This window comes from Haemaphysalis longicornis, unplaced genomic scaffold (assembly GCF_048455015.1).
Source record: "Haemaphysalis longicornis isolate Haplotype H1 unplaced genomic scaffold, Haemaphysalis longicornis Haplotype H1 scaffold_3, whole genome shotgun sequence".
NCBI lineage: Eukaryota > Metazoa > Arthropoda > Arachnida > Ixodida > Ixodidae > Haemaphysalis > Haemaphysalis longicornis.
Genome location: NW_027526335.1, coordinates 112511114 through 112534057, shown reverse-complemented (window position 1 = coordinate 112534057; position 22944 = coordinate 112511114). Strand labels below are relative to the sequence as shown.

The following is a 22944-nucleotide window of genomic DNA, read 5'->3' as shown; positions in this document are numbered from 1 at the left end:
CGCTCTCGCAGTCAGCGCGACTGCCAGTCAGCAGTGGCTCGTTTCCCGATCCACTCGATCAACTACGACAAAAGCCGTGCTAAATTTGTCAATTCCGCACGTCGTTCGCCAAAGCAGTCAATCATGGTGCGTTTTCAGCACTCGAAAACGATCGGCGCGCACGTCGCCTGTGCTTGCAAACATGCCGGCGCGCCTGCCCGCACAGCACTGAAACCGGCTCGAACCGGCACAGACCACAGCAGCAACAGCTTGTCGCCGCTCTTCGAAATCAATCTGATCGCGGAAAAGAACTTCCACATGCGAGAAATTGGATGTTGATGTGGTGAAAAATTGTGCTTTGGATTCTAATTCGCAGTTGTAGATATAGCGGGGGTCAAATATCCGCCACGATGCTAAGCCTAAAGTTCCGAACACCGAGCAAACGCGAGAAAACCAAGCCGGTTGCGAGCTGTTGTGGAAGCCCCCCTCGCCGCGCGCGAGTGCGTCGCGTTTGGGTCTGAAGCGACTGTTATAACAATATTTTTTTTTGTCTACACTGCTCCCATTTTGTTTTTTATTGTCAAGTTAAAAGTGTCTTAATTTATTTTTGTTATGCTCACAACCAAGTGACCGCGGTCACCACACCTTGAATTTCGCGTGTAACAGCCAAACCCGCAGTTTGCCATAACCGCGATTAGAGTTTAGTAACCACGGTTAGACTTAACTGCGGTTACTTCTGCCGAGTCTCCATACAAACTCTAACTCCGTCAAACGGAACTCCAAGCCGCCACCTCGACCACGCCCGCTTCACAACAAGCAGCGAGAGCAGTCTTTCTTGATGTTTACCCAGCCGAATGAACCGCTTCCGCTCATTGACTAGCCAGAATAATCGTTAATTAGTGATCACCATTACGAACTACAGATGATCAGAACTCTGGCGAGGGATACGTCGGCCTTGGCTCTAGTGAGCGGTAGCGGAGCGGCCGGTTGAGTGCAGAATCAAGGCCGACTCCTCTCACCGCGTCAATTGTAAATTGGGCGCGAAGTTAGCTGTCGCTAAACGCTGGCACAACCACGCAAAAAAAATTAAAGCGTGACCGGGGGGAATCGAACGTGGTACAATAGCGCCATTATCCGAGGCGCACTCTACACCAAATCTGAAGAGTGTGCATGTCGTCTAATCAGCCAGTTTTGCTTTCGTCTGGACGGAACTGTACAAATTTCACGCCGGCTCCGTCTGGACGGAACGCTAAGCTCTCAGTTGTGTTCCGTCTGGACGGAAGGATAACCCGCAGAGCTCCGTTCCGTATAGACGGAACTTTAGCACTTGTATATCGTTCCGACTGGACGGAACGCTAGCCACAGCCTTGGGAATAACCACAAGTGCGCCAGTGGAGAAAGGCTTGACGTAACGGTTCTTATTGGTTTTTCAAGATGACGCCGATGTCGTACCTGCGTGTACTGTCATCAGCACTTAGACCTAAAAGCCTCTTATAAGATACGAGGCACCACTGTGCGATGGCGTACTCGCGATCTCTTCCCAATCCAGTGGAAAACTGATGCTTCACGAGGCTGGCTGAAATACAGGCGTGTGGTACAACTACCTAATTAGGCTCACATGAAGAAGATTGTTTTTATAGATGCGTAACAAGCTGCGCATATACAGGGCTTGGACAGAAAGGTGCGCATGGGCCACGTGGTGTGACCTCTGCACTTTGTACTTCGGTTTGGAAAGCTGGTACTTCTGTTGTCTCTGCTAGCTGATATCTAATGGCAACAATCCCTGTTTTTTTTTTTTCAACCAACTTTGGCATGTCGGCCAATCTACGAGGAGACGCCTTCGAGATAGAGGATACGTGATAAACAGCAACGACGGTGCTAAGTTTGACCCAACCGATTAGGTCAAAAGAAGCACAGCTGAGAGAGAAAGTGTCTGTAATGGCACTGCGGCAACTATATAGATAATATACTGACTCTAGAGCGAAAGCGCGCCTCTGAGCCAACGCATCGGAACCATACGACACACAGTAACAGATATGATACAACGATTTGAAAGTTGCCAGCTGAGCTTTTGCTTACTAAAAACGGCGAAAGCGATGGGTATTAATCTGGCAACGTGCTGCTGAGGTGTTTCCGCGTCCGGCTATTGAAGCATGCAGGGATTAATTGTAACAGGGCGGCCCGCTGCCCAGGCGGGTTTGGTGTAGGCGCCTTCGACAGCATTGCGTAGTTTAACTCCTGCGGGTAGGTAACCAAAGTGTTTTTGGTTTAGCGTGAGACTTATACACAGTGAGACTGTTTCAGCAAGACGTGCGAGCGCTCACACAACACTTGCTCGCAAGGTCGAATGAGAGTGATCGCATGCGCGAGGACGCCAAGGAATCAGCTGATCCGTACTGAGGCGCACAGAAAATGAATCTCCGTCATGATCTCCGTGCATTTTTGCCCCGTGCCGCTTTGTGTTCCATTCTGTGACATTTGGCGAGGCACTCAATGCTTTTCAAACTAAGTGAAGTTAATTCTGGCTTTAGCTGAATGTGAAACCTTTATTGACACTCACAAAAAAATCGTTATCGCATGGGCCAACGCTGATATTGCCGGTGAGTCGCGGTCCCTTTGAAGCACAAGGAAAAAAGAGCGCGGTCGATCGCAGGCCAACGGAGTGGTAGTATGCATTCCAAGGGAGTATGCGAAATACAGTCAGCGGCGTGTCCCGTTTTCCTTTCTGTCTGTATTCGTCAAGTTATAGCTGCTTTCCACCACTTCAAAAGAAAAGCTTGCGGGACTGAATGGAGGCAGTAATATGCCGAACAGAGCGCGTGAGGAGCGAACATTCACTCATAGTGACTGATTAAAAAAAAGAAACCGCATTTCTTTACCTCACGAACGTTTCACGAACGTTTTGGCGAAAGTTCGAAGCACGGAGAGCGGTATGAAATTTCATGAATAAAACAACTTAAACGAAACGATTACAAAAGCTGCTTTTATTTCTTTTTCCAACGGGAGCGATCGCTGGCTGCCACTCCGTGGCCTGTAGTGAACTTGAGGTAGTCATGTTCAGATCGAAATCGCTGTTCAGGCTTCAGTTCAGGGGCACTAGAAAAGGTGGTTAACGTGAAGCAACGAATGACGGCCTCGTAAGCGCCCGGGGAGGCAGTTGCTCAGCACGTGCATCCGAGTGTGTGCACACACGCACACACGCACGCACACACACACGCACACACACACACACACACACACACACACACACACACACACACACACGCGCACGCACGCACGCACGCACGCACACACACACACACACACACGCACACACACACGCGCACACACACACACACACACACACACACACACACACACACACACACACACACACACACACACACACACACGCGCGCGCGCGCGCGCACACAGGCACGCACACACCCACACACACACGCGCACACACACACACACGCACGCACACACACACACGCACACACACACACACACGCACACACACACACACACGCACACACACACGCACACACACACACACACGCGCGCCCGCACACACACACACACACACACACACACACACACACACACACACACACACACACACACACACACTGCGCAACACAGGCGCAAGGGCGTCGCCGCTTCCTAGCGCATGAAACCAAAACTGAACTAGACGTTTTGCTCTTCGTTTGCTAATTAGAGCTTAATTATACTAGCCAGCCCACATTAAAGAGTTCTCTCTCTCCCTCTCTCTCTAAAAGTTTTTAAAGAGCTAGTTTTAATTACAGAGGCAGTTATTTGTAACTATTTTGCTTCAGTTCTTTGCTTTAGTTAAATAATTACAGAACAACTTTTTAGCGGGCTGAATACAATTGATCTGGCAACCATGGAATTGTATCATGTCATCGCCCACGATTCCTACGGTCTCGGAGCTCGCATTTACCCTCCTGGGACCAACCATACACGCTATGGAGGACCAGTGGTCGCTCATGAAGCTCATCTCTGAAACCACTAAAGTTCTTCGGACATCCCTATGTCCTTCATATACCTAATAACGTATGTCCGTCAAATGTCACCGCAGGTAAGAAGCAAATTCAATTTGCCTTGGAGTTTCAGCGACATGTGTTTATTCGTGGACTAGCTTTTTTGCACGGCTTCTTCTTAAATGTAGAGGTTTAGGTGAGTCTCTTCAGCACAGCTATTCCATTGTGCAAATCTACCTCCTCTAAAAAATAAAATAATATAACATCAACACGGATGACTTTTCCATCAAAAGGGCGTAGAGGGACGGTTTCCTCTTTTTTAGAAGTCGTGAAATGTTATGGTCTTGCCGCACTTTATTGGAGAGATTTACTTAAAGCAGAAAATACGAGCTGATTAGATAGCGTAATCAGAAAAAAAACGTCACTACCCCTGTATCAGCTGCAAAGTCGAAACGTCGTTGTTCATGAGAATGAAACCGCTGCTAAAAAACAATCGTTTTGTAGTAGTAATTTTTTTACTTCCTTAGTTTTCGCTGTTGAACGTAGGAGCACTACGTTTCGTCTTCGCGAAAAAACGCGGGTAGAGTTTTAACTGCGAAGCTGTTTAGCCAATCGTAATTTTTCGTGTCCGCAGTTAAAAATACCGAGAAATTGCCGAGCGCGCGCACGCGAGCGCCTGCCTCTCGGCAACCGCTCGGCAATTAACAAAACCAAGAAAATGGCGACCGCTGGGGTGTGCATGCCTCGCAGCGTCCAGTGTTACCGTAGTACATTTGACAAGCCAAGCATGCTCACTTAGGAAGATTAGCAACGATTGCGGCGACAGTCCGGCGGTTAAAAAAAAACAAGAAAATGCCAAGCGATCTTGTGTGCGTTACTCGCTGCGACCGCCCAACGTACCCGGCGCAAGTTTGCAAGGCAAGCCTACCCCCTTATGTTGATGGCCACGATTGGCCAAAACAAACATCAGTGTTCGCCGTAATCGTGGCAACACTTGCTCGGAAGAGAGGGCACGGCACCCGGCCTGCGGACAGCATGGCTAAACCGCTGCTGCTGCTTTTGCAGGTTGCGCCGTGTTTTTTTGGTCTGACTGCAACGACGACGAACTGCGACGATGGAAATTCATACTTCCTGCAGCCACGCGGAACCCTGGAACCTGGAAATGGCGATAAGCTACCGACTCGAGTGACGTCACCTGCAGCGACGGAATATCAGGAGCGACGAGACACGAGCCGCCTCAGAGGGCACGGCACCCGGCCTGCGGACAGCATGGCTAAACCGCTGCTGCTGCTTTTGCAGGTTGCGCCGTGTTTTTTTGGTCTGACTGCAACGACGACGAACTGCGACGATGGAAATTCATACTTCCTGCCGCCACGCGGAACCCTGGAACCTGGAAATGGCGATAAGCTACCGACTTGAGTGACGTCACCTGCAGCGACGGAATATCAGGAGCGACGAGACACGAGCCGCCTCAGAGGGCACGGCACCCGGCCTGCGGACAGCATGGCTAAACCGCTGCTGCTGCTTTTGCAGGTTGCGCCGTGTTTTTTTGGTCTGACTGCAACGACGACGAACTGCGACGATGGAAATTCATACTTCCTGCCGCCACGCGGAACCCTGGAACCTGGAAATGGCGATAAGCTACCGACTCGAGTGACGTCACCTGCAGCGACGGAATATCAGGAGCGACGAGACACGAGCCGCCTCAGAGGGCACGGCACCCGGCCTGCGGACAGCATGGCTAAACCGCTGCTGCTGCTATTGCAGGTTGCGCCGTGTTTTTTTGGTCTGACTGCAACGACGACGAACTGCGACGATGGAAATTCATACTTCCTGCCGCCACGCGGAACCCTGGAACCTGGAAATGGCGATAAGCTACCGACTCGAGTGACGTCACCTGCAGCGACGGAATATCAGGAGCGACGAGACACGAGCCGCCTCAGAGGGCACGGCACCCGGCCTGCGGACAGCATGGCTAAACCGCTGCTGCTGCTTTTGCAGGTTGCGCCGTGTTTTTTTGGTCTGACTGCAACGACGACGAACTGCGACGATGGAAATTCATACTTCCTGCCGCCACGCGGAACCCTGGAACCTGGAAATGGCGATAAGCTACCGACTCGAGTGACGTCACCTGCAGCGACGGAATATCAGGAGCGACGAGACACGAGCCGCCTCAGAGGGCACGGCACCCGGCCTGCGGACAGCATGGCTAAACCGCTGCTGCTGCTATTGCAGGTTGCGCCGTGTTTTTTTGGTCTGACTGCAACGACGACGAACTGCGACGATGGAAATTCATACTTCCTGCCGCCACGCGGAACCCTGGAACCTGGAAATGGCGATAAGCTACCGACTCGAGTGACGTCACCTGCAGCGACGGAATATCAGGAGCGACGAGACACGAGCCGCCTCAGAGGGCACGGCACCCGGCCTGCGGACAGCATGGCTAAACCGCTGCTGCTGCTTTTGCAGGTTGCGCCGTGTTTTTTTGGTCTGACTGCAACGACGACGAACTGCGACGATGGAAATTCATACTTCCTGCCGCCACGCGGAACCCTGGAACCTGGAAATGGCGATAAGCTACCGACTCGAGTGACGTCACCTGCAGCGACGGAATATCAGGAGCGACGAGACACGAGCCGCCTCAGAGGGCACGGCACCCGGCCTGCGGACAGCATGGCTAAACCGCTGCTGCTGCTTTTGCAGGTTGCGCCGTGTTTTTTTGGTCTGACTGCAACGACGACGAACTGCGACGATGGAAATTCATACTTCCTGCCGCCACGCGGAACCCTGGAACCTGGAAATGGCGATAAGCTACCGACTCGAGTGACGTCACCTGCAGCGACGGAATATCAGGAGCGACGAGACACGAGCCGCCTCAGAGGGCACGGAACCCGGCCTGCGGACAGCATGGCTAAACCGCTGCTGCTGCTTTTGCAGGTTGCGCCGTGTTTTTTTGGTCTGACTGCAACGACGACGAACTGCGACGATGGAAATTCATACTTCCTGCCGCCACGCGGAACCCTGGAACCTGGAAATGGCGATAAGCTACCGACTCGAGTGACGTCACCTGCAGCGACGGAATATCAGGAGCGACGAGACACGAGCCGCCTCAGAGGGCACGGCACCCGGCCTGCGGACAGCATGGCTAAACCGCTGCTGCTGCTTTTGCAGGTTGCGCCGTGTTTTTTTGGTCTGACTGCAACGACGACGAACTGCGACGATGGAAATTCATACTTCCTGCCGCCACGCGGAACCCTGGAACCTGGAAATGCCGATAAGCTACCGACTCGAGTGACGTCACCTGCAGCGACGGAATATCAGGAGCGACGAGACACGAGCCGCCTCAGAGGGCACGGCACCCGGCCTGCGGACAGCATGGCTAAACCGCTGCTGCTGCTTTTGCAGGTTGGTTACCGCAATGAAATAGCCTCTTGTCGTAGTGATGATATATGCTTGTTGATCCTGCCGTGCCCTGGAAGATGTTACTGTATTATAGTTGACTGTTGGTCTGCTGTGATGATGCTTGTTATGTCGGGAGACGTCGAGGAAAACCCCGGGCCTGCTACGACGCAAGAGCTCTTGAAAACGATCTTGAAAAACCAGGCCAAGTCTGAGCGTGAATTGAATGCTATAAAAGACCAAATATCTGAAGTAAACGTTAAAACAGATAAGCTAACCAGTTCGCTTGCTCTAATCCATGAAATGAACCTTAGAATTGATGCTTTGGAAGCTACTGTCCGGCAGCAGGCGGAAAGGCTGGTAGACTACGAGAATAGAAGCCGGAGAAACAATCTTTTGGTATTCGGTCTCGCTGAAAAAAGTATAGAATCAGAATCGGATTTAATGGTTGCGGTCGTGGACAAGATATTTAAGAAAAAACTTAATGTAGAAGTTAAGACCATCGAGAGAATACATCGCATGGGAACGGTAAAGCCCGGGAAGGTTAGGCCAGTCATCATGAGATTCTATGACTACCGGGAAAAGGAGCGTGTGATGAAAAATTGTCCGAAGCTGAAGGGAAGTTCCATAAGTATTAGTAATGACTATGCGAGTGAAACAGTGGAAGTGCGGAGGAAGTTATGGCAAAGTGCGGCTGCTGAGCGTGATAGCGGTTTGAAGGTTTCTCTGAATCACGATAAGCTCAAAATAAACGATAAGCTCTACACTTGGGATCAGAACAAGAATGAGCATTGTGCGATTTCGAACAGCAAAGGCAAGAGGGATGGTAGAGCTGCCGCTGCTACCCGCTCGAATGCCGCATCTGCGTCAAACACTTCCCCTTCCACTTCTGCGCCAAAAGCATAGCTACGCCTGCTTGTACTGAATGCTCGCAGCATTGTAAATAAGGTCACGGAACTTGAATTCTTGTTGCTGTCACATAGCCCACAAATTGCTGTCATAACCGAGACATGGTTGACCCCTTCAATTCCCGACGATTGTATTATTCCCCCCGGATATCTTGCACACAGGTGGGATAGGGATTCACGTGGTGGTGGCGTGGCCATTCTTGTGAAGTCGCCTATTACGACAGAAAGAATTGATTGCTCACTCTCCGAAACGGTTTGGTGCAAAATATTTGTCGAAAAAGTGGTTTTTATTGTCGGAGCAATTTACAGGCCCCCTGGTACCACGCCTGATTTCCTAGACCAACTGAACAGTTTCTTGTGCAAATTTCAGAATGGCAACACGAGGTTGATACTGACTGGCGATTTTAATTTACCGCATATAAATTGGGAAAGTGTCACACCTGGACACATAGATACTCTGAGTGGTGATAAAATGTTGGAAATAATGTTCTCTCACAACTTAACACAGATTGTAAAAGAAAATACGCGAGTAACTGCTAATTCAGAAACATTGCTTGATTTAGTGTTCCTATCACGCAGAGTGACACATAGTACTTTATCGGTTGAAGAGGGAATATCGGACCACAAGCTGATAACTGTTAATATCCAACTAGACGCAAAGCCGCAGAAGCGGCCATTTATCCCGGTTCAGATTAAAAATTTTGCACGGGCCGATGACACGTCTATACTTGATTATCTAGAACTGTCCCTTCATGAGTTTGAACTTGCTTCTGTCTCAGAATCCGTAGAAGAGTTATGGCAACGTTTCAAAAGCATTGTAAAGCATTGCACGGATAAATTTGTTCCAACTCGTAAAAAGAAAACGAAACAGCGTAGTCCGTGGATAACCCGGGAGATCGTCCATATCAAACGAAAAATAAAACGCATGCGGAAAAACAAAACCAACTCAGTAGCAATCGTACATTTGCGTGGTCAGTTAAAGACGGCATTAAAAGAATCCAAACGAAAGTTTTACACCGAAACCCTTGCTGACTTCATTAAGTGTTCCCCGCAAAAATTTTGGCTTCACTTGAGAAATAAAAAAGAAGAAATTGAACAGATAAAAATTGGATCCGAAACAGTGAGGCAAAAACTGCAGATAGCCAATTCTTTCAACCAGTTCTTTCAGTCGGTCTTCACTAGAGATGAAACCGATCAGGTGGATGCTGACCAGGCTTGCCCGCGCGCCTGCGCAATGGAGCCCTTTTCTATTATGCAGGAAGGGGTGTTCAGTCACTTGCTAGGGCTTGACACTAAAAAAGCAAACGGACCAGATGAAATTCCCAGTGAATTCTTACGACGGTATGCCGAATGGTCGTCCTTTTATTTAACAATCATTTTCAGAAAATCTCTGGAAACGTCCTCATTACCGCAAGACTGGCGCACTGCGATTGTAAAGCCTATATACAAAGCTGGCAATCGGCTTCATGTGAACAATTATCGCCCCATTTCACTGACCTCTGTGTGTTGCAAAATCATAGAACATTTCATAGCAAGGCACATTATTATTTTTCTTGAGTCAAAAGAGTTTTTTTATCTCCATCAACACGGATTCAGGAAGGCGTTGTCAACTGTTACTCAACTGATAGAAACAGTTCATGATTTTTATTTATCTCTCGAAGCTCGACAACAAATAGACGTCATTTGTGTAGATTTCGCCAAGGCGTTTGATAAGGTTCCTCATAACAAATTAATTTTTAAGCTTCAGCAACTAGGACTTAGCCCAGATATACTAAATTGGATAGCCGCGTATTTAGAGAACCGTCAACAAAAAGTACGTGTAGATGATTGCACATCTAGTTCATTGGAAGTACTGTCCGGTGTCCCACAGGGGTCTGTTCTGGGTCCTTTGTTGTTTTTAATTTTTATAAATGATATTTCCGCAGTTGCCGAAAGCCAGGTTAAAATCAAACTTTTTGCAGACGATTGTTTAATTTACGCTCCTGTAACTAACACAAACGACCAAATCAAAATTAATCGCTGTCTGCAAGCCTTGCATAATTGGTGCGCCCAGTGGGGGATGGAAATTAACTTTTCAAAGACTACGTTCACCCATATAACCAAGAAGAAATCTGTACTCGCATATGATTATAAAATCGGAAATAACTTTCTTACCAGAACACACAGCTTTAAATACCTGGGGGTGACTATTACCAGCGATTTGGGGTGGCACACTCATATTGAGGAGGTGTGTTCAAAGGCCTACAGAAAGTTGTTTTACTTGAGGAAAAAACTCGAACATGCCCCTAGAGATGTCAAATTACTTTCATATAAGACATTTGTTCGCCCTATTTTGGAGTATGCGTCTTCTGTATGGAGTCCTCATCAGCAGTCACTGAGAGATAAACTAGAAAAAATTCAAAGGGTAGCAGTGCGCTTCATTTGCTCGCGGTACCGGAGGACAGAATCCGTCACAAATCTGTTAAAATCATGTACGCTAGAACCCCTGCAAGTGCGCCGCGAAAAGCAAAGGTTAAAACTCCTGTTTCAAATTATAAGAGGCGAAATGAAAATAAATACAGACACATACATACAACCTGCACCCAAACGAGGAGCTCGGTTGAACCATAGTCACCCATTCAGGCCTTACTGGTCGCGTCTAGATGGCTTTAAGAATTCTTTTTTTCCTTATAGCATAGAAGTGTGGAATAGACTTCCAGAGTACGCTGTTACTAGTTCAAATGTCAAAGCGTTTGAGTGTTCGCTAGAATTGTACTACCGGCAGCACGAAACATAATGTCTGTTTTGTCATTGTGTATTGTTTTTTTGTTTTGTTTGTATTCCTCCCTGTAATGACCCTCAAGTGAGGGTTACAGTATGAATAAATAAATAAATAAATAAATAAACACTCGACATAGTGTACGCCTCTCCAAGGTGATGTCCAATGAGTTTAACTTCAAAAAAAAAAAAAAACTGAGGAAGTTTCACGCTTATAGGGACAATTATGGAGTAAAGGTCGCTGAGGCAGCGAAGAAGCAGCAAATCAACTGCAATCATAGACTTAAATTCGTGATTGTCGTGACGCTTGCGTACAGCTTCGCTACATTGAGGTCTTCCGCGTTACTGTGAGCTTCCTTCATCTGCTTATTGTATACTGCCCTCACTATTCATTTGGAATATTTACTGAAGTGAATGGCAGCCACAAAGACTGCGGACGGGGATCGCTTAGGTATTTGAAGCGCCCAAAAGTTTTGTTAGTGAAATAGTCAAATGACCTTTAAAATCGGGTACCCTTCGGAACGTCTAATAAACCTTCTTCGTGGCAAAGCATGTTACATCATGTTCCATCATGGGGATATCGGAACGTCAGTGACTGCCTTTTCTCGAACGCAGGCTCCACCATACAGAGAACGTGTATTCGAAAGTTGCTTGCAAAGAGAGGCGCATGCCGGCTTACATTTCAGGCCATTGTTGTCTCTAAAAGAATGCCAACTATTATTCCATCGAAAGTCTCATTACTGATGCACGGGCTCAAGGAGTCAACGCGAGCAAAAAATTTACATGAATTTGGTTTGATCGGCAGCATCTGATGCCTAAATATGCGTTGTGCTGACGGAGACAGGCGCAATTAGACGAAATTGCATGGCAGAATAAGATGTGGGTCAAGTAAGATAAATAAAAGACTTACTTTAATGATACGAACTCCGAGGAATACTATGGCGAAAATATATTAGATAACTATTGTGCAATACTAACCGCGGGTACCCCACTTGCACCAACCGCAAGATTTCCATGAGATAGACATGAGGTTCTTTCTGTGAACGCTGTGGCGCTCACTCCTAGCCCCTGCCTCGACGTTACGGAGGGTATAACATTCTTTTTCTGCACGTTTTCGTTCTACAAAGATCAGCTGTGCACGCACTTCCCAAGCGCGTGGCACATTAACTGGGTGCTCCGGCAACCCTACCCGCCTACGCGTTCCCGAAGCAATCCCGTGACTTGGCTTCGGCGCTATAAAAAGGGCCGCACCACCCTGAACGTTAAAATAGGCGGCGCAACCTACAATAAAAGCACGCATGGTACTCGTCTCGCGGGACTCCCCTGCAGCCGTCTAAGGCGGCATCTGCCGCAAGAGACAGAGATGAATGAGAAGTGGGGAAACTGCTTACTACCGTGACGGTGGCCGTTAGGAGAGAAGGCAGCTCACGAGATTTCTTCCCCTTCCACGCAGAGTAGGACCCACCGATACGACGTTCGCCACGCACCGTTCCAGCCCCGCGTCGCTCTGTCCGCAGCTGCCATTTACTGACGATAAACTATATAACGGTGAAATACCATAACCACGTTTCTAGTCCGTTTCGGCTGTTATTTGTAACGGAAGTGTATGGTGCAGAATCTTTCGTAGGAGTAAATTATCTCTGTCCCATTTGTTGTGTCTCTGTAAAAGAAACACAACGAAAGTTGGGTGCTCCACACGAAAGAAAAGCACCTTACACCAACGACCAGCGGACTACAAGAAAAAGTTAACCGCTTGTGATGTCGCCGATGTACCCCTAAATTTACTGCGAAGCCAACCGTGCTGGCGTCACAAGACTTATCTCTTACCACATACTGGGGTTACTATTGAACCGGTTATATTACTGGTTATAGTGATTCTTTCCCGAGACACGCTTAAGCACGGACATGGCTTAGCCTGCCCTTCACAAGGGTTTCTACAATATTATTCAGAACAGCGGATGTATTGACTGAATACACTCCGTGTTGAAGTCGACCTAATATGGAGTGAGCTCGAGCCTCTCCAGTATTTTTTCTCTTATACCACAGATATAGTCTTCATAACACAAATCCACAATTGAAAATTTTTTGCCGTAGGTCTACGTGGAAGATATCCCCCTAAGGAAACCGCTGAGGAAGCGTGTTTTATTTCTGCTCTTCTAGAATAAGAATCGACATCGAAAGTTTGAGAATTCCTTGTAGCAGTAATGAAAACCACTAAATACATGTGATCCCATGGACTTTATTATGCGGAATTACAAAAAAAATCTTGTATTATAGGGGGAATTGCGTCCAGTACTACACTTCACGTACGAGTGTGTACAGATAAAGACAGCCAAATTGGTGCCGTGACCATCTTTTGTTGGAGATGAAACTGTAATATTGTGTAGAACACTGAAGCCTCACCATTGAAATGGCAATACTTTGGTGAGAAACAGTATAATTGGTTTAGTAAAAACATATTAAGAACGAGATCGGGCAGGAATACTTTCCACATCGCATGGTGTGGCAAATTTGGAGACCAGTAAAACAAAGCGGCAATTTTTTTAAATCTTCGTAATTTTTTGGACAAAAAAAAATGGAATCCTTTGTTCTTATTCTTTTTTTTTTCAGAAAATATTGCGCAAAGTTAGTAGCGAGAGCAACGTCGTTTAAAAGTGGCACTTCTAAAAAAAAATTTTTAAATTTTAGCCCCCCGGCCGAAAGGCTAAGCAGTTTAGTTTTCTAAACTTGTTTAGAGAACCAGCTGCGGAGCCCTTTGTACCCACCTGCTTGCTATAGAAAGCAAAACTTTAAAAGTACTGCTTCGTCAACGGCGCGAAGAATGAACATCTGTAATAAGGAGGCACCTTTCGACGCCATTTAAAAAAGAACAACGCTTCTCAATTTTCCCCATATTTATGACAAATGGCAATCAATAAACTAGTATTCTAGAAAGGTAAAATTGTATAGCATTGTTTTTGTTTTAACTTGAAAAAAAGAGGTCAGTCAACAATTTTTTTGTCCAATAAACTGTTGAATAGCATTTCGCAGTGAACACCGACCAATAATTGTGGCTTTTTTACAGATTTTAGAAAAATAAAGTGAGTGGTATAAAGAAAGCTGACCACGTTAGTGATATTTATGAACTGTTCACCTTTTTAGTTGCGGAAGGCCGTAAGTAATTCTGAAATTATCAGTTTGCGGCTTCTACAAGAGTAAGTTTGCCATTTTAAGAATATTTCATTATCGCCTTGCCTTATCTGTATCACAAACCCATATTTGACGTTTCTGCAGATTCTTAATCACACAGTATTAGTAATTTACCCCATCTACACGCACGTAACCACGCCACCAGTACTGAGAAGGTTTGACATGCGGTCGTCGCGGGCATGTGTGTTTTTTCGTTGAATCTGGTACATGCAAAGTTCTAACTGCAAAAAAAAAAAAAAAACTTTTCGTTTCAACTGTCCGCCTTTCAGGCTTCCGGGGGAGGGTAAATAGATGTGATTCCCGAAGAAAAATTACTTTTAGTTTTATAGCTTTTTTAGAACATTTTTAGTTTTTTAGAATACTCCTTTATTTAGTACCATTTTGGGTAAATATTGCGGAATTAGAAAGCTCTTTTTAAATGGCGTCGAAAGGTAGCCCTTTTTTTACAGATTTTCATTCCTTGGTGCACTTGACGAAGCAGAATTTTGAAAGGTTTGCTTTATAGAGCAAAGAATAGGGTACGAAGAGTTCCGCGGCCCTGGTAAGCAAGCCTAGACAGCCGGACAGCTTAGCCTTCAGGCCGATGTAAAAAGAGAGAGAGAGAGAGAGAGAGAGAGAGAGAGAGAGAGAGAGAGAATGAAAGAGGGAAAGAGGGAGGGGGAAGGAGGGAAAACTTTATTGCATAACAGCCAGTAATCCTACACTCCAGCCAAGAGCCCTTGCGCTCTAGCAGCGTATTCGGCCAGCTGAATAGCCCACACTTCATCCTCTTCGTCGGAACTGAGCAATTCAGTCTCCCATTGCTCTAAACTAGCGATGTTGCGACCTAACGTCGTCGCATATGGACAGGCCCACAGCATGTGCGCTAGGTCTGCCCTGTCCTTACACCGGTGGTACTTGTCAGAATATTGCTCGTAGTAACAGACACTGATTGCAACCGGGTTGGTATACGAGTTGGTTTGCAGGAGTCGCCAAGCCACGGATGGCCGTTTACTAAGGGTACGGTAGGCTTGAGGAAAGCGGTCCCGCTTTAGCCTGTAGTGATTATTGATGGACCTGCAGGACATGACCCGATACCTGCCCGAACAGCGAAGTGAATTAGCGCTGTTGTCGTCACCAGCTTGATCAGAAAATCCTCTAGCGACGTCGTGCGCGCCTTCGTTTCCAACTAGGCCGGAGTGTGTAGGGGCCAATATTATACATATCTTGCCTGAACGCTGAAGTTGAGCTTAGTCCTTACAATCTCAGACGCCTCTTGGGAGATGCGCCCCCTTGTGTAATTTACAATAGCAAATTTTGAGTCCCTCCCCACGTATTGGATTTTTGTGGAGGCCGTCATTTCCAAGGCAATGGCCGCCTCTTGACCTAGCTCTGGTTCGCTCGTGCGGACTGACCCGTAGCTGATGTAATAACCCTGTGGACTGATTATTGTAACGTCTATAACATCGTGAACCCCGTAATCGGCCCTGTCCACGTATACCACGTCCTCCGAATTACCCAATCGTTTGTGCAAGGCTTTCGCCCGTGTCTGCCTGCGTTCCCGATTGTTAACCCGGTGCATGTTTTTACGGATCGGTGGGATGTGAATTTGTTCGCGCACTTCGGGCGCGAAGGGTACCTTGTGAGTTCAGGTTCGCGGGTAGTTGATTCCCAGGGAGCCAACTTGTCTGGCTGTAGCTATGCCGCTCTCGTTGCGCCGGCCGTTGAGCCTCTGTTAGTTTTCTAAGGGTACTGTTAAGCCCAAGCGCTTCGAAATGTTTCGTCGGAGTAGCGATCGGGATGCCGAGCACCTGCCCGTGGGGCAGTATAATAAGGACGTCAATTTTGAGTTCGTCTTTTTTGAGGTGTAGAAAATGGGTCACGTATGTTATCCTACTCAGGACGAAGGCTTCAACTAATAGGAATCGACTAGTCTGATGCACGCTTTCTTGGGCGTGAGAACGACTTCCGAGTTGGCTGCATTGATCTGTATTCGGAGACCGAGAACCCGTATACTGGACAGTGTGTGAATGAGTTGCGTTCCATTCGTGAAAATCTCCACAACCTGGGGGTTCGGGTCTCCACTTCTACCCCTTCTAGTGGGTCTGTAGAGCAACAGTTCTGACTATTGGGAGGAGCAACTGCGGCCTATCGGACCTACGTGCCTCTCCTCAGCCTCAAGGCCCTTTTGTAAGATGTCCTGAATTTGCCCGTCACTGCCTCCGCTGACCCAAGGCATCACATCGTCCGCGTAGAGGCTGTGTTAAAGACCATCGATCTTTTCCAGTATTTCAGGAAGCTTCATCATGGCTACAATGAAAAGGAACGGGGAAAGGACTGAACCCTGCAGAATCCCCATGCTCCCAAGCGCGATCACGTCTGAGTAAAGACCCCTGCAGCCAGAGTAGCTGTGCATTCGCAAAGAAAGTTACATGAGTTGTCGCATAGTCGTATACCCGTTTTCCAAGGCCGAGTCTGGCGATGTTCTCAAGAATTGCTGAGTGTTTGACGTTGTCAACAGTTTTGGTTAAATATAATCCCAATGTTGCTCTGTTGAGTAAAGGTTACCAGCGTTCGCCATCGGTGACGTGTAATTTTACATGAAGCATGATAACCTGCGTTGAGAGTTTTGGACGGAAGCCGATTATAGAGTGCGGAAGATCTACAGCGAAAACGGAACAGGTACCCGGATCGCGTATTCACAGCGAACTGCGTTTGAGTCGGATTTTCTGCACAAAAAAAAAAGAATATACACCCGTATATACCATACAAAATAACCCCATATTGATCCGGGATAGTTGGTTAGAACGTTGGCAAATTGGTTTTTGATCTTGGATATTGTGTAAACACGCAGGACATCGAGACAAAGCAACCAAGAAAAGCATACCAGAATTGTCTTCGAATGTCCGATTCATTTTTATAGCTCTTACATTTATGCCGCTATTTATTCTTATGAGCGCAGGAAAAATAAGGGTTGGGTCATGGGAGAAAGCTCGCATGATACTTTTACCGAATTTCCATTCTGCGCGAGTTCTTTTTGACACGAAGCTTTCCTATGGCTTACTGATGGCGGTTTATGTCGTGCAATGACGCACTGCAGGAAATCCAACTTCTACATAACGGGTTTTACAAAACGATAATAATGATAGAGAAGGCAAATCAAGCTCCCCCCCCCCCCCCCCCCGTGCGAAAAATAAAAAGAAATGCTTCCCATGGTAGCGATCGACCCTGGTTTGCGCGCGTCATGAAGCCGACATCAGGTCGATTCCGCCATACCGACATGATCGAAGCAACTTCGCGTTTTAACCATCATTCTCTTAAGAAAGGGGCGCTCATTTTTATTTCCACCTCCTTGCCCTTGGTTGACTCTGCAAATTTTTTTCGCTATTACTAAACGTTTGAGTATTTCCTTTCTTATAACCCCAAATTAGCCGACACCGGTGCCAACATCAATGAAAAGTGCTATTTCTGAACAAAGTAGTTAATATCGACGCAACACATGTTCCTACATCGGGAATTCTGACCCCGCGTTGTGTTTTTCCGACTGGTTAAAAACTCCTAAGGTTTTTTGGCAAAAACAGAATGATATACGAGATAAAGGCGCAAATATTTAAATCAGTTGTTTTTCTAAGCGATCAGAATCGCGGAGGAGGGAACGGCAATTTCTTAAGTTGCGCCTAACTACGAAGTCCGAACAGCAGTCGTCTGTCTCATTAGAGCCAAAAGCATTCTGTTTCTTTTCAAGCATATGTTAATGAGAATGTGCGGCGCAATCGCGGAAGTACGCTGTTGACTCGGGTGCGCACAAATTCTCATAGCAAGTGAATGATTGCGAGCCCCTATCTCTTCCTGCTTGCAGTGAAAATGTAACAGCCACACCTCATTACTGGGCCCTCTGTTTCTCTAATTAGCAATGACGTGAGCACGGATAGATGGCCTCCTTTTTCTCCATCGCTGCAAAAAAAAACATAACAGAAAAACAACGCGGAGGTCTAAGCGACGTTGGTCAGGGTAGAAAAATACTGAACGAAATTGTCGCCCTACGTCTGCCGCTGTCTCATTAGATAGTGAGGGTCTAATGAGATCGGACCATCCGTTGAAAGAAAGCAAAATAAGCACTAATTCATGACGGCATCCTTGAAAGACAGGAAGCCGAAGGGCACAAAAAACAATGATACACAAACAAAAAAGTTGAAGCAGTAACCAACATCCGATAATGTGAAAGCCAGATCCAACTCCTCAAGCCAGGCTTGCTTCCGTGAAACATTAGAACCTTGCTTCTTTGACCTCTTAATTAAATTGTCGCAATTACGGGCTACTGAAAGATCCTAAATTTCCAAAATAGTGTAAGAAAGAGAAGCTCAAAACAATTTAATCAAATTCGCCCTTTGTTATGGTGAGCAGACGGGAGAGAGCTCATCACCCGAAAACTCCCTTTAAAACAAAAACACTAGAAACATTTTTAAAACTAATTAGACAACAGCGAGACTTGAAGACATGCATAGAAATAAAAACACAACTTCAATTTTTTTTACCAGACCTGTAGATGAAAGGACGTTGTAAGTGTTAGAACAAATATTATTCGCGTTGAACCATTTTCCCGTTATGAATAGGTTTGCAGTTTTCCGGAGAGGTTGTAATTACAATAGAGAAATTGACTTCTGTGCTGCCGACACCTCATGTGGCAATGTCAAAATGGCGCTTTCTTTCCCATGGGAATAACTGAAAGTTCTCTGCCTTTTCCTCTTATACTACAGTGACATTGTAGGGAGGTCTGGGTGTAGGTAGCAAAACACGTAGGAAATTAGCCGGTGTCCCGGGGGTGAAACAGGTTGATATAACTTTCGGTTGTTACGACGCTAGAATTACGCGTGCTTTTGACTGAATACCCATAGGCAAGCTTGAAGCTAAATATATACTTCCTAGTCGACAGGCTGTACAGGTGACTCCTGTTAATACGAAGTCTACGGGACCGCAGAAAAATTCGAATTAACCACACTTTCATTTAAAGAAAGAGCGCAATAACAGATTAAAGAACATTAAAAAACAGAGCGCAATAACACATCTACCTCCTCGATTTTGTTCAGAAACTTGACTTCCGGCCCCAAGTCGAGCGTATATGACACGCGTTGCCATGATGGTTGATGCTTAGGCTATGCTCAGACTACGACGCAAAAGCCATGTCGTAATCCCTGGACGCAAAAAGAAAAACGGCATGTCACGCAGTCAGATCCGCTGAGACGTGAAATGACGTCATTTTTTAAAGTTATTACGACACTTGCGGCAACAGTCTGAACCCCGCCTTATCACAAAAATCGAAGCCTCAAGCGGCCCCACAAAAACAAGCTCAAACGGCGCTGTGCGCAAAAACAGAAAATTTGAGAACTTTAAAATGGAGAGACGCATACGCTGGCGTGGATCTCAACAGACCTTCTGCTTAAACAGCTGTACGCTCCCTCAGTAACGATGATGCCGACATCAGTCCAGAACACCGCTTTGGTTTCGCGCTTAAAATTTTGAATTTTTTGGAGAAAGGAAGGTCACCTTGACGCTTTTTATTCAAAATAACCTCCAGTTAACCAATGCAGTGGGTGTTAGCTTAAAATTACCCAACGATTTTCTCCATTAGATTAAATGTAAACTTGCCGGGACCAGAATATCACTTCGGCTTGAACCAAACTTCCAATTAAACAACTTCAAATTATTGAGAGTCGCCTGTATTTAGAATAAACCACGTTCCGTTTCGCCTAAAGCCCCTTTCCAAGCACCGTAAAAGTTCGGACTCGGCCACGAAAAACGTTGCCTCGTTATAGTACGTTTTAACGAAACGATGGGTAGTGTATATGGTAATGAATTATATAAAATATATAGCATATTTTCAACCGTTCCGGCTGTCAAACGTGGTGTAATTTAAGACGAACGTTTTCATTCTACCTTCTTCCCTTGATAGGTCCATCAAATTTTCATTTATTTTGATGGAGAAAATGAGTGGTGTTTCCTAAGGTGTTTTTAATACAGCGTGAAATCATTAGTACTTCTAAATACGCATTTTTACCGTCATTCTGCACTGCAAAGGTGGATCATTAATTAAGCAGTATTGCCCTAAGGGAGTACAACACGTATTCGTATGTCTGACAGTCGCTGCACAGCGCCGAGAAGGAAGGAATCCTTATAAATACCGCACCTTGAACGTTGCTAGTTCAGCCTTCTGCAGAAACATACGCAGCAACACATCGTCGTCATCATCATCATCATCAACAACAACCACAACATTTATTTATTTATTTACCCTTAAGGGCCCCTCACGAGGTATTGCATAGGGAAAGGGGACAATCAAAGTACTACTGGAAATGAAAATGCAATTCATATAGGCAGTTTATGAATTATCACGACATACAGGTAGCAGCAAATACATAAATAAATAAATAAATAAATAAATAAATAAATAAATAAATAAATAAATAAATAAATAAATACACCATCTTCCCGAGGGGAACCATGGGGTGATGCGGAGCGAATACTGCTGCTCGCTCAGGTACTGCTGCTCGACGTTGTCGTTTCGAAGCGGCTTCTCGTTGTCGTAGTTCAGGTTCCGCTGCTCGACGTTCACGAACCGCCGCTGCTTCACGTTGTCGTAGTTCAGCATCCGCCGCTCGACGTTCACGAACCAACGCTGCTTCACGTGCTCGAAGTTCAGGTACTGCTGCTCGACGTTGTCGTTTCGAAGCGGCTTCTCGTTGTCGTACTTCAGGGTCTGCCACTGGCTTCAAACGTTTACGTTCAGCGTCGCCTGCCCTTCGCTTCGCAGCTTTGTCTTGATTGGAAGTAACGTTGCTGTGTGTGTTTGTGCTGATGCTAGTATAAGTTGCGTCAGCCCCCTCACAGACGGGGCTGTTGCTTCCATCACACTGCATCTGAAGTCAACGGAGTCAAGCGGAGTCAACTGACGACAACCGAAGCAAGCGCTGCACTGACGCGCGCAGCGCTCTACCGCGGCTTCTATTCACACTTGAAGGAGAGGAGACTAGAGGAGGAGAGATGCGCAAGCGCCGAGCATGCGCGGATTGAGTAGAAGCGAACGCACGCGAAGCGCACGCAACTGGTAGATAGAGAATGAGAGCGGAGAGAGTAACGCGCAGCTGTTGGAGACAGGGAAGGAGGAGAGTTGCGCATGCGCAGTGTTAGTGCGGACACCGACGACACCGAAGCCGACGCGGGACAGGCCACCGCTATAAGATGCTCCGCATCTAAAATAAAGTAAGAATAAAGAAAGCTCAGACTAACGCGTATAACGTGATGGTAGCGAAGTGTACGCAACCTTCACGACCTTCACCAAGGTTTAAAGGGGCCCTGAAAGGCTTTTGAACACACTAAATGAACTAGCGCAATCGTTAGATTGCGTCGTCAACGTCATCTATGCCAAGTATTACTCTTTTACGTGCAACGGAAAGCTCACACTTTTGTTGCAAAGTTTGTCGCCCTTTTCTCACCCTTCCCTGCGTGTTTTTGGACGCCGCCATCTTCACATGTCCGCGTCATCGATTCCCATGTGAGCGTCATGAAGTAGACATCCTGCTATTGGGCAGATTTTTCACGCACTTCCGGCAAAGAGACTTGTCGTCTGCTCACGGTCTGCTCGCCGGCTGATCTGCCAGCGGAGTGCCGGAGTGCTTGGACATTTTACGGCCATTCAAAACAAGTGTAAACAAACGCTTAACCGTTTGTATTGAATGCAACACGGCCATAACACAACATGGATATTCTCTTACCTGAGTACGTTCTATAAAGAAAGCGTTAAATCCCCGTCGCACTTCTTTCGTGCAATCGCGGAGAACGTCCTGAGCCGAATTCCCGCGTTTGACGCATACATGTAATTCAACTTCAAAACAATCCAGAGATGCGATTCGAACGAACACAACGTCACAACATGCATCGCATGTCTGAACCGCGATTAACAGACGATCGGTTGCCTCCTCCTGCCCGTCGTAAAATCGGCACTCACATCGCGCGCGGTTTGCGGGGATGAACAGCAAGTCACTTAACTCTGGCGCGCAAGCCGAGAAGGCCTTTAGCCAGGCACACTGCACATACCCCAATGCGAGGCTGGATCGTACGTCGCTCGTAAAAGATATTCCATACCATGGGAAGCCCTATCCACCCGAAGACATCGCATTTAATCGCGAAACAAACGCGTCCACAACACACACACCATCGCCTCCCGTATTGTTTATGCCAAACGCATCGCGCACTTCCCAATGGGAAGTGCGCGATGCAATGGGAAGTGCACGCCTGCAGTGCCCACATGTCGCGAGGTGGGGGCCCGGGCTGAACCGGGATCACGCAACCGTAACTGACTTCCAGAGCGGTTTGTGCCTTGTTGGCAAGGCAACCGAAGTTTGAGATTCCTCGTTGTCAAGACAACCGAAGTTTGAGATTGTCAAAGAAATGGCGCTCGCGCCAGAGCTAGAACGCTCAGAGCCGCGGCGGAGCATGTTTTGCCAACGTTGCCGCTCACCACCACGCGTCGCCCCAAGCCGAACTGGTCACATGATTGAAGCGCTTGGAAGGTTACCATTGGGGGAGAGTGGCCAGAGTAGAAGGAGAGGGCTTGGTTGGCCTGTCCGAACTGATGCGTTTGGCGTTGTAAAAATACTGGAGGCGATGCACACACACACCCAGCAACTCTATGCACCCAGCCACAGAACAGACCCAGCTTCGGTCGCTGGCTTGGCTTAGCTGCAAGCTTCATT

General features: G+C 47.0%; 2 protein-coding genes across 3 annotated transcripts in view; one reads left to right on the top strand and one right to left on the bottom strand.

Moving 5' to 3' along the window:
• The window catches only part of LOC144175017 (cell adhesion molecule Dscam1-like), a 285594-nt gene that overhangs the window by 29259 nt on the left and 233391 nt on the right, over window positions 1-22944 (bottom strand). The gene's annotated exons all lie outside the window — the stretch shown is intronic.
• LOC144173709 (uncharacterized) lies at window positions 7479-8267 on the top strand. Its single transcript, XM_077702019.1, has one exon. The coding sequence runs from the start codon at window positions 7479-7481 to the stop codon at window positions 8265-8267; it is 789 nt and encodes a 262-aa protein (XP_077558145.1).

Excerpts from the sequence above, each read along its gene's own strand:
- LOC144173709 (XM_077702019.1), top strand. The coding sequence starts at position 7,479 with ATGATGCTTGTTATGTCGGGAGACGTCGAGGAAAACCCCGGGCCTGCT.